The 12,779-nt window shown below is 39.6% G+C and overlaps 1 protein-coding gene across 5 annotated transcripts in view; it reads left to right on the top strand.

The window, feature by feature from the left end:
* Positions 1–1,477: 1,477 nt before the first annotated feature.
* Positions 1,478–12,779, top strand: part of erbb3a (erb-b2 receptor tyrosine kinase 3a) — a 48,700-nt gene continuing 37,398 nt past the window's right edge. The window contains exons 1-8 of one of the 5 annotated variants that reach the window (XM_041980479.1): positions 1,487–1,625; positions 1,750–1,872; positions 3,447–3,604; positions 3,845–4,031; positions 4,373–4,498; positions 4,922–4,987; positions 5,261–5,379; positions 6,641–6,782. In XM_041980479.1, coding sequence (XP_041836413.1) covers positions 1,782–1,872; positions 3,447–3,604; positions 3,845–4,031; positions 4,373–4,498; positions 4,922–4,987; positions 5,261–5,379; positions 6,641–6,782 — 889 coding nt within the window. In that variant the 5' untranslated portion in view covers positions 1,487–1,625; positions 1,750–1,781. Of the gene's footprint in view, positions 1,626–1,734; positions 1,873–3,446; positions 3,605–3,844; positions 4,032–4,372; positions 4,499–4,921; positions 4,988–5,260; positions 5,380–6,640; positions 6,783–12,779 lie in introns of all 5 variants that reach the window. The other 4 variants (XM_041980474.1, XM_041980475.1, XM_041980473.1 and 1 more) reach the window with 4 other exon arrangements.

The following is a 12,779-nucleotide window of genomic DNA, read 5'->3' as shown; positions in this document are numbered from 1 at the left end:
TTTGCTTTTAGGTTATAAGAAAAAGACAAGATGTCACTCACCTGTAAAGCAGCATACCACGGAGCAACGAGAAAGAGTCTTTAATGACCACTTTATTAATATTAAGTTATATTATAAACTAAGGGCCATCTTCAGATTCATTTGTCCGAGTGGTGTTTAATAATCTTCAGAAGTGATGGAAGTCTTAGTTGAGTATAATAGTGATATAAATGACTCATAATGTTATGCACTTTGGATCTATATTTGCATTCTTGCAGTGGTTAAACATAAAATTGTCTGCATTTCTTGATGGACTTATATAATTCCCGTTTTGGTTTATTTAACAAATACAAAAAGAGCAGGAAAATATTACATATGCAACAAAGCTTTTACCCAGACAGTGCAGACAGAAGCACTAAACATGTTATTTATTTAATCTCATTATATCTTTATTATATTTATTTAATCTCATTATATAAATATATAGCCTATTGTTTTCAGGCTAATGCATCTTTTGGCTCATCTTATGTTATTTTACCACAAATGTAAATATCCACACTAATCAAAAGGTACAGAAAAGCCCTTCAAAGATTGGGGCATCATAAGTATCTTATTAAATAACAGGACTAATTTAGCAAGGCGGTAAGTAGATATGTAATTTTTGTAGCACCTTGTGTGTTGGAGCATCGTTTAAAAAGCTCCTTTTTTGTACCTTGTTATGGGTTTTTAATAAGTCCGCTCCTTTTCCGTCAGCCGGGCAATGACCCGGAGAGAAGGGATGACGAGCGGAGGAAGAGGAGTTTGTAGCTTATAAGGAGGGGAAGCTTTTTTTACCTGTAGAAAGAGGGTTTAATGCAAAGAACGCGTGGATCTTTCGGAGGGAATTTGATAATAAAAATAACAAAAAAGTTAATAATAAAGTGATAATTTTGCATGCATTGTTCAGGTTGCATTCTGCAAAGTGCAAGTGTCCATTGGAGAGATCTCTTAACAAAAAAGGACAATATAGTAGGCTATAAACAAGTTGGATTTGGTCATTACTTTAGCTACTGCTTAGAGCAGCTGAACAGAATCATAATATAGGCAGAAGTTGTTTGTGGAATTCTGTGGACATATGATCGTTTGAATGAACGGACACGCATCAGCATTATTTATCAAGGTGGAACATTTTCTAAGTTTATTTCCTCTGACATGTTCGTTCCACCAATGTGTTTCAAAGGGGCGTCCTCACCGAACAAGCCGTTGGATCTGCGCGGGTCATCCGGCTGATGCTCCGGCTAAACGCCCGGTTTAAATGGAGTGAAAACTCCGCCCACCTGACTCGCCCCTCGGTCGCCTGGGCAGTAAATGGTGCGAACCCACTGTCTGTATTAACTCTCTGAGATTTGAAGCCTGGTTGGTTTAGTGTCGTGAGTAACGCTCCTGCAGAGCCCTCCCAAGATAAGAAAGAGCCGCTCCCGCTGCTGATTGGCTCCGCGTTGCGCTCCAATCACTGAACCGCAGTGATTCCTCTCATACAGACCGGAGCGCCCGTAAAGTCAAGTTACGGCTGAGATAAATGTAAAATAGTGACAACACAAACAGTTTTTTTCTTTATGGTAGATTTTTCTTAACAGGAAAAAGTAACGCAAAGAAACACAATAAGGGTACGACTTGGATTAATCTGGTCTGAATGGAAGTCTCCCACTGAAATGCCAGAAAAAAATCGAAACAGTAAAAGCGTTTTTTTTTCTTTCTTTCTTTACTTTATTGCAGCGTTCGTTTTTAAACGTCACCAGTCTGGAAATTTCAAGGAGTGGAGGATGAAGGTTCTGCCGTGGAGGGTGCAACAGGTGCTTTGCGTTCTGCTGCTTTTGTGTGTTTTCCAACTCTGCAGCACTAAGACACAAGGAGGTGAGAGAACTTCAGCTTTTTAATGATTTTTGCTGATATTCGCGCTGTAGCACTGCTTAGACAAACTCCCCTGAGCACCGTGGACAGGTCTATCTGGCGCTGCGAGAGCACCTGTCCCCACAAACCTCAGACGCAGAACCTGTTCCGCACATGTAAAACGTGTTTGCTGTGAGTCACCTGCACCTCTCCCACGACTCTGTGTGCTTTATCATGTTTGTCTAATTTGTTCCAAGGTTTTTCAACTGAGCCCAAACTTTCACCAGCCGAGTCACAGTCTGGCAGGAAAAATCTGACTTTCAGTTGGAACACTTTATCTTTGACTTGTTTAAATCCACTTTGCGAAACTCTAATCGATTGTGAAACAAGTAACCAGTCAAACTAGCTGGTTTAGTAAAAGCAGGTTAATATACAACTCTTACATAGCGCAAGTATTGGCAATATGTTAGTGAAGCGAACAGACCCATTAGTGTTATTATAAAGGCTTGTTATATAATAAAACTTCTGGTCAGGGTGAAACTAATTCTAAGTGCATGTAAGATACTGGATGTTTTCTTAAATGTTTTACTTTTTATTTTTTTATTTATGTTTTGTTAAGTATTAACTAAAGGAGCAAATAATGTCAGAAAAAATGTTAAATTGCATTTGGATGTTAAGTAGTTCTGAATTTCCCTTGACAGATTTATTTGATTATTAGTGTAAAGCTATACTGTAACAATCACCTGAGGAAGTTTTCTTTATATAAACGTTCATCTGTTGCTTATGTTACCATTTGTTGCAACATTAAGTAGTTTTGCTAAAGTAAAGGATTCCCTCCATCACATGTAAAATGACTGACACATAACAGATTAGAAAATGATGAAACTACTCAAGTACAACGTTTCGTTTGAGTAGAGTATTTGAGTAAATATGCTTAATGACTTGTTGTGATGCTCTGGAGAAAGAGAGGTGTTGCCATTTTAATACTGGTGTGAACTTTAACCTTGTTCTTGTTGCCACCTTGTTGCCAGGTAAATCCAGTGACTCTGATTCTAAGAAAAACAATGTGAAAATGAGACCACTGATTGTCATGTTCAGGCATAAAGCCCTCAGGCGAACACTGGGCCACTAAATAAATAAAGTGCTAGAAAGTGTTGCTTCTTTTTAAAAAATAATTCTCATTTATTTAATGAGAAAAATTAATGTATACAGTAGATGAACTACACTATACTACAAAGCAGTTTTAACTTGATGTTTCATTGAAGGTGCAGAAAATCTCCACAGTGAAGGAGATGAAATACACTGCACTGAAATATCCCCATGGATTTGCAGAGTTTTGAAGAATACAAATATTTAAACTAAAGCTATAAAATGCATTTCAAACAGAAGGTATCCCCAACTATTTAAACGGCTTCAAATTTACCATTTGAAATACACTGTTGCCCATAAAGTTAGAATAGAAAATTATTTCAACTTTATGGGCAACAGTGTGCGACTAAAGATACAGGTTTTTATATGGAAGTATAATCAGACACCTAGAATCAAAACAACATAAAAATATATGCTAAAAAGATCCTGCATGTTCTTTGCCTTTCCAGAGGTCATTTGTTCTGGCACCCAGAATGGCGCAAGCATATCGGGAAGTTTTGATTTATGGTACAATCTGCTAAAGAAGATGTACACCGGCTGTAACATTGTGAAGGGCAACCTTGAGATTGCAGGTATGGAGCACAGCAGAGACTTCAGCTTCCTGCAGGTGAGTCTGTCAACATTACAGTCAATGGAGAGCATATTGTCCTCCTGGTCTTTTATTCATAGCATTGCCTTAATGGTGACTAATTTACAGAGAGAGACACACCTGTGTTACCAGGTTGTGACCCTGAAAACTATGTGTTCAACCAAAGCAGGAAAGAAAGATTTTTTTTTTTTTAAATCCTGCATTTTATCCTATTCTTTTTTTGTTGTTGTTGTTTGTTTGTTTTTTTAAATCTTGCAGTCTATTAAGGAGGTGACCGGCTACATCCTGTTTGCCTTCAATGAGTTCTCTCGCCTACCTTTGGACAACCTGCGTCTCATCAGAGGCACCACTCTGTATGAAAACAAGTATGCTTTGGCTGTGATAATGAACTACAATTCAAGCAGGCAGTATGGTGTTCAAGAGCTGGGCCTGACGCACCTTACAGGTATTCAGTTCATGTATGGTGTGTGTTTAAAGTGTGGGAGGCTACAGTGGAGCAGATAAGAGGTGAATGTGCACTCTGTTACTGTTGGCGCTTTGATTTCCACGTAGCGCAGCCACACACTCAGAATACTGTGCAGTGATGTGTGTAGTCTCGGAGAAGTCCCTGGAATGTCTCTGCTCAACTGCCAAACTGTCGCTGTAACATGAGCTCTGTCAGATTACCCTGTGTTTGTATGTGATGTAGTAAATAGCGAGTGGCAGCATTTGATGGGATGAGTCACAGGCCTGTCCAGACATGCTTTGCTAAATGTCATTCTCCATTTGCATGTGTGGCAACCACAGAGATTCTAGAGGGAGGCGTCAATATCATCCATAATAAGTACCTGAGCTACGCCCCGCAGGTGAACTGGTTGGACATATTGAAGGATGAAACAGCTGAATTAAAGATTGAAGACAATGGTCCTGAAAGTGAGTCCAAAGTGTGATCAATACACGTATGAGCATGTGGGTGTATGCACATATATCTCTGGGCAACCAGAATTTAATTTCTCATCAAAATATAAATGCAAGACTTGAACAAAACATGTTGGGTGTTTTCCACATATACAGTATTTATAGTGCAAACTATTCCTTCAACTGTTTTTGACTACAGCTCAGCAAAACAAGGCGACTAAATGATTAAATAAAGTAATGAACACCTGGGATAGAAACCAATAACTCTTTCAGTGTATGGGCTAACATGAGGGCCTTCAAGATTGTCAAAATTGCTTTCAGACTTCAGCTTGTGTTTACTTTATAAATGCATTTACTGATGATAGATTGATTACTGATGATGCCCTTACTGGGCAAATGACAGTAAACACTCTGAATCTTGAATATTAAATGTTACAGAGCCTTGTGACAAAGCATGTGGAGACGTGCCATGTTGGGGACCAGGAAATGACACATGCCAGATCTGTGAGTGACATCAAGACCCTTATCTATACACACTTCATTGATCATTCACTTACACAGATCTATAAAGCAACAAGTTGCCCTGGAGTGTTTTAAAGATGAGAAATGAAGCATGGGCAGTACAAGATTAAAGTCTTGTGATGAAGATTTATTTAAACTTCATTACTTAACTTGAACTTTAATTTGTATTAATGGCATTTGTGTGTTACACCTTTGCACTAATTTTCAGCTGCTGACATTGTGAAATGGATTAACATCCTCCCCTCTGTTTTACAGTGACGAAGACAGTGTGCGCTCCTCAGTGTAATGGCCGATGCTTTGGTAAAAACCCGAGTGAATGTTGCCACAGCGAGTGTGCTGGAGGCTGCACGGGCTCCCTTGATACAGACTGCTTCGTGAGTATGAAGTTTCTGTAGGACGTCTTACAATATCACTGATATAAACTGATATAAACTACCAGTCAAACGTTTAGACACAACCATTAGATTTAATGAGACAGTGTGTTCAAACTTTCGACTGGTTGTACATCTAATAAAAAAAGTACAAGTTACTGGATTTATTCCTGCTATTTCTTCCTAGGGCTATTACTGAAGTTAAAAAGGCAATCTAAGTGACAATCTAAAAAAATCAGAAGAGGTCATAATCATTCAGTGTGGGATGTGTTCTCATATGTATTTTCCAAAATATTATTAACTATATAAACATGTACATAGTGGTTCTGTACCACTAGATGTTTCTACATCAGATTAATTTCACCTTTAAGAGACATGCATAAATCACTAAAGGAGCTCAAACCAGTCAGGGCTTTGACAGAGTCCATCTGAGAGTGTTCTGGAATATATGGCAGTGGGACATTAACAATTTAGGCTTTGGACTCTGGTTTACTCTCGTGTGGCATCTTTGTAAATTGGACTTACCTCCTGATGATAGCATCAGGTCCCATCATTCTGTTATCTGGGGAGTTTGAAGGCTGGTGAGACACCACAAACTTTGCTGTTTTTTTCTGGTCCTTCTTAAACTTTTATCATGGAGTTGTTTGCTGTCCTGCTAGGACGGATGCCACTAAAGGGGAGTGCAGTTGGTAAATAGGGAGGTGACGTCATGTGAATGTCAGGATGCAGATTCTTCCAGTAGAATATTGCATTATGGCAAAATGAGCTTTGTTGTTTCAAAAACGAAAAGGAAGCATGGACTGCTACTTGGGTGTGTAGAATATCTTTCCTCTGGTTTTGTTTCAGCCATCAAGGCTTTTATCAGTGCAAGTGGCAAAAAAAAAAAAAAAAAAAAAAACACAACAAAAAACAAACAAACAAAACAAAACAAAAAAAACCAAAACAAAAAAAAAAACACTTTTTGCCACTTGCCATGACAACAGCCTTGATGGATGAAACGCATAGGCAAGTATAATTTTTAATTGGCATGTATATTTTTTTAACAATATCAGTCAATCTTAAATAAAGGCTTTTTATTTCTCATCCCCTTGAGTGCCTCAGTCCTCTCTTTATAGTAGAGCTTTGTTGTTGTATAAAGTTATAGATGATTGATATATACACACAAAGGATGTGAAAACATTGCTTTTCTTATTGTAAAATGTCTAAAAATCTGCTGTAAAAGGATCTGTTATGTTTATCAATGTTGTTTATGTTGCATTTACAGGCTTGCAAGAACCTCAACAACTCGGGATCGTGTGTGTCTCAGTGTTCTCAGACTATGATCTACAACAAACAAACATTTGAAATGGAGTCCAACCCCAGTGCAAAGTACCAGTATGGTTCTATTTGTGTGGCCCAGTGTCCTGGTTAGTTTCCCCATCCCTCCCATAAACACACACACACACACACACACACACACACACACACACACACACACACACACACACACACACACACACACACACACACACACACACACTCATAAAAACAGCCACTGTTCTTCCTATATGAGTACAGATTTTATGTTTATGTTTCATAAAGCTCCAGCTGTTAAACTGCTAGAAAGGCTTACTAAATAATTAATGTAGTTCCAGTTGCACAGCCTTGTAGTGGTTTACATAAGTTTTTCTATTTCTGAACAGCGAATGTTGTTGTGGACGACAACTCATGTGTGAGCAACTGCCCATCAGATAAAATGGAAGTGGAGAAAAATGGAGTGAAGCGATGTGAGCCCTGTGTAGGCCTCTGTCCAAAAGGTATCGCCGACTACAGCTTCAAATGTCCCATTTGAAATACATTATTTCCCATGAAGTTGGAATAGAAAATTATTTCAACTTTATGGGCAACGGCTAAACTTGCAGCTTATCCCAGTTTCTAAAATATGTAGCAGGTGGTGATGGATGTTATTTTACATTTGGCTTTATGTACTGTTTAGCTGTACTGTTTGCTCACAAAACCCTAATAGATTCATTATTATTTTTCTTTGTTTTATATATTTTTTCTTCTTCTCTTCTTCATTTTCCTTCCAGTTTGTCATGGCACTGGAAGTCAGTCCAGGCAAACCGTTGATGCTCATAACATTGACAGTTTTATAAACTGCACTAAGATCCAGGGCAGTCTGCACTTCCTGGTAATAGGAATAAAAGGGTAAATACAACTCTTTCTTGTAGTGGTTGATAGTCCTATTTTAAAATACAGTGCAGGTTACACTATGGCAAGCAGGTCATTAAGTATTTTTATCCATTTTTTAAAGTATGGTATTTTGCTATAGATGTTTATTTTGTCTCTGTTTCTTTAAAGTGATGAGTACACCGGCATACCAGCTCTTGATCCAGAAAAACTCAAAATTTTCAACACTGTCCAGGAGATCACAGGTGAGAGTCAATCACTTATTAAACTATGTGGAGGTTGTTTTTTCTTGTTAGTGTCACATTATGGTATTTGCTGTCTGATTAAAACCTCTGAAACACATTGTCTCTATCATCAGATATCCTCAATATCATGTCATGGCCTGAAAGCATGTCTGACCTGTCAGTCTTCTCCAACCTCCAAACAATTCAAGGCAGAACTCTTTACAAGTGAGCTTTTATTTCTTTTTCACTCTTTGAATTTACATAGTTTTTTTTTCAAGGTCGTTTTATGTTGTATCCTGAACTGCAGTTCACTGATATGAATCTGATTTTTTTGTGTGTCTGTATCTCTTTACTTCCTTCTTATGTGACATGTTTACCCTGTTTAGAGGAGTTAGCTCTAGAAGGTACAGTAAATGTTTTACATGCTCATTTTTTTGTCTCACTGGGATTTTGTGGTGGTGGGCTTATATCTTTAATTAGTTTGCATACTGTTTGTGCACACTCTCTTTATAATTTTTTTCCCTCCTTTAAGTTTTGGGTGTTAAATTGTGGAATCTAGGGGTGTGGCTGTGTTTTGTGGAATCAAAGACTTTCCTTAATGAAGAGATTTTAAACCAACTTACTGTTTATGTCATGTTGACAATCACAAAATTCCTACTGCTGCACTGAAATATTCAACTCTCAAACTAATTTAAACCTATCTGATTTATTTAGATGTATTTCGCTTTAAAACTTTTAGTATGTAGAGACATACGTTTTGCAATTTGAAAGGCATATTAGATTTCTAAAGGTTTAAAAAATACAAGTCACAGAAAAAAATCCTCAAATTGTGCTCGACACTTAAAATCAACCATGAACACTCATGGTAGAACAATTATTTAAGCTGGAGTCTTGTCTTCAGATGTTCAGCAACTCAGGAAACTTAGTTTTCTTTCTACAAACATGTATTTTCTGTTTGAATTAGTAACCTTGGAAATGCTCACTAGCATGATTTTGAAATTGCAAAACTTAAATTTGCATGTGTGCGGAAAAAAAACCCCAAAGTGAGCCATGAATTTTAGATGGATTTTAAATCAAAATTTTCAGGGGTCAGTAATATTTAATCAACTTTTATATTCTTTTGAACAAAGTTACTTCTGGCCTTTCTATCCTACACACTGACTTGCTTGTCTTTTGTTTCAGGGGCTACTCTCTCCTGGTGACGAGGATCAAATCCTTGACCTCCCTTGGCTTAAAGTCGCTTCAGAGAATCAATTTTGGTGGTGTCTACATCACAGGGAACAAAAATCTCTGCTACTACCAGACTGTGAACTGGACGCGTATCCTAAACAGCAACTCCCGTCAGCAGAGGCGCCAGAAGCACATCGACATTAAAGATAACAGACTGCCAACTGTCTGTTGTAAGTAATGGTTTTTAACATTTTTCTTAACATCATTGATGACTGTGGTACATTGTCAAATGAATTTCTCTCTCCTCTGCTGTGTGTGTAGCTAATGAAGGCCATGTATGTGACCCTCTGTGCTCGTCTGATGGCTGCTGGGGTCCTGGGCCAGATCAGTGCGTTTCTTGTAAGAAGTACAGCCGGGGAGGGACGTGTGTGCCAGACTGCTTGTTCTTAACTGGGTCAGTCTTCTTGAAAAACCCTAATATCATCAATAAGAAAATAATTAGCCTTTGTGCTTTAATGTGAATGATGTTGATTGTGTTCGACTGCTGAAAAAAGTGATTTTTGGCTTTAAATGTAGGGAGAGGAGGGAGTTTGCTACTCCGTCGGGGGAGTGTATGCCCTGTCACCATGAGTGTAAGGTCCAAGAGGGGAAGGAGACCTGCAGGGGCCCGGTATGATATTCTCTGATGATTAATCACCTCATTACAGGGTTCAGCCCATATTGCAGCAATTGGGTAGATGAACACTCACATGTCTTAAAGGGTTAAGTTAAAGTGACTTTTAGTTTAAGCCAACTGCTGCCCCCTAGTGACATCTCAATTGGCATGTCTGTATTCTAGATTTTCAGTGGTTTAGAACTGTCTCTTTCTCTTTTGAGCTTTTCTTTTATCTTCAGCTTATTTTATGTATTTTATTTTTTGTCAAGGGAGCAGATCAGTGTGTAGCATGTGCTAGCCTGCAGGATGGCCCACATTGTGTCCCCTCATGTCCTGAGGGTGTGATGGGTGGGGAAGGAGTCATCTTTAAATACCCCAACAAGCAGGGTCGTTGTGAACCATGCCACATCAACTGCACCCAAGGGTGAGTAATGAGCAGAAACCTGGGATAGCACACCTATGCTTTTCTCTCCAAAGCTGACCAGCATTGTGATCTGTATTCAGGTGTACTGGACCAGGAATTCGGGACTGTGTGGAACTGTCTTCCCGATCACTGTAATGGAGAAATGCCTGTATAACACCAACTGCTAACTACATCCATCAACATGCCAGAATCCCAGCCAGTTAAATAAGCACATTACATAGCATGTTAGCTAGCATATTAGCATGCTAGCTGAGAATCTGAAATGTTGATTCACCTAGCCCTTTACCATATTACCTATCATGTTAGCACATTTGCTAACATGCTAGCATATTAGCATGCTAAGAAAAAAAATGCTAACTAGGTATATCAACATTTTCGATTCTCAGCTAGCCATTTTACCAAGTTACCTAGCATCTTAGCAAGTTAGCTAACATGCTAGCATATTAGTATGTTAGCAAAAATGCTAAGTAGGTGAATGAACATTTCAGATTCTCAGCTAGCCATTTCACCAAGAGTGTGTCGCAAACCGCGCACTTACATGAGTGCACTGGAAGGTAGTGTGTAGTGCGCACTAAGCACTACCTTCTGTAGTGCACACTATCGTGGGTAAGTCCTGATCCAAATTGAGCACTAACGTTTTGAACTTACCGGTAGTGACGTACCAGCTTAGCAGCGCCGCTCTGTTAATATACCTTTTTTTTCTTCCAAAATCACGTTAACATACGTGTTTGCATGTCATCATACTTTTATGCTATTCAATGCCTTTTAAAAGGCCTCATTAGTGAAACAAAGAACCGTGGCCTCCACTGTATTAATCTATCTCAGTTGATAATAGAAACCATCAGCACACGTTCATGTGTCTTTGCATGTCTCCCCCATACTTGTTAGTATAAAGTGCAATTTAAAACACTAAAAAACAGCTTTTAAATAAGCAAAGAAACCTTCACTGAATTAAAGTACGTTACATTATACATCTGTTTTCATTGGTGTTTACACTGATACCGTTCACGTCTGCAACAGGAAACCGATTATACTAGAAATCATCATTTAAAATCTGAAATGCAGTAATGAAGACACAAAAACAGGGATACAGAAAACATTTTATTTAAACTTTTTATTAAAAAATTTCTCTCTTGCCACCTCTTCTTCTCCAATGCAGCATCGTAGCCCGCAGGTGGTAAATGCCTCAGTGCCACTGCTGGCTCGGTAGTTTGATGCTACAGTGACCTACGGTGAACACAGAGTGGCAGGTTATATAAAAGCAAACATTATTATATATATGTACTTTATGGGTACTTTGCAGACACTTATCTAAAGTTACGTACAATCAGCTACGGCTTCGTCAGCGGTACCATCGAAACGGACCGGTTCTCTAACCAGCGGTGTTTCCTAATCAGTTTTCAGATCAAGGACCATTTCGTTTACGCCAGAGACCCCGCAGTGCTTAATCTGGAGGTTCAACAATCATGAATAAACATACAGAACCTATAGCATTAATCATTTTTAACACTTATAGCCCATCTAGATCCGCGAAATCGGCTATAAAACTGCTAACATTTATGTTGCTAACTCTACTGCAGCCTCCAACAAATGATCAGGGTGCTCATTTATAAAACTCTGCGTAGGATTCCTACTAAAAGTGGACGTCCGCCAAGAATCCAGAGTTTGCGTAAGCAACAAAATATTCTGATTTATAAAACCGTGCGTGCGCACAGGTGCAAGCAATTTTCCCTTTATAAATCACACTCTGCCTGAAAGCTTGCGCAAGTGAATTCTGCTGCTAGCCCGCCCCCTACACGCCCACATTCTACTATAAATGGTCAATGCAAAGCACCTCATGGACATTTCTGCATATAAATGAACCAGCTGATCTCTGCTATTTAAACCTAAATCATGGCAACCGAAAAGACGAGGAAGCGTAATTTGACGGAGACGGAGGTACTTGTTGGTGAGGTGGAGGCTCGCAAAAACATATTATTTGGCGGCCTCGGTAGTGGCATCAGCAACAAACGGAAAACAGAAGAGTGGCAACACGTTGTTGCAGCTGTCAATAGTGTGGGGGTGACGGAGAGGTCCGTGCCAGACATTAAAAAAAAAGTGGTCGGATCTCAAGGTGGAGGCAAAGAGGAGGATGGCACGCCACCGCCAGGGAATGTGTGCCACAGGCGGGGGTCCTGCCACACCAAACCCCACGCCGCTGGAGCTGAAAATAGCCTCCATTCTTGGGCCCGCAAGCATCTACGGCATAGTGCCAGAGAATGAGGGGGACACAGACCAGGCGGACGCCACAGCAGAGACCGGTAAATTATTGTTTATTTAATTTAACAGCCATGTAAAAAGCAGCGAATAACATTTTTTATTTATCTCCAGTCACTCTACAGATGGAGGCAGTGGGTGAGGAGATCCCCGGTACATCCACAGAGGAGATGGTCAGACCCACCACGAGTGCGCCCCGGGCGCACGGCACAGCTGGAGGTGGCCGCGTGCTGACAGATGCGGTCCTCCAAACACAAAGGGACACCATCGACGCTGTGAAGGAAATTCGTGATGAATTACATCAAATCCGTCATGTAATTAGCGGAATGTGTGCTGTACTGTCTGAAATTTCCACGTCATTAAAAGAACTTGTTAAAAAATGAGATTTGCCTACTGTATTCCTTTCACAAACGCTGCATGACTTGCTGACGTAGCCTGGCTCCCCGTTGGTGGTCTTCATGCCGGGGAGGGTGCTGTGCGTCAGGATCCTCATGGTGAATGGGAG

Source organism: Melanotaenia boesemani, chromosome 3, assembly GCF_017639745.1.
Source record: "Melanotaenia boesemani isolate fMelBoe1 chromosome 3, fMelBoe1.pri, whole genome shotgun sequence".
NCBI classification, from domain to species: domain Eukaryota; kingdom Metazoa; phylum Chordata; class Actinopteri; order Atheriniformes; family Melanotaeniidae; genus Melanotaenia; species Melanotaenia boesemani.
This window is presented reverse-complemented; position numbering and strand designations above follow the sequence as displayed.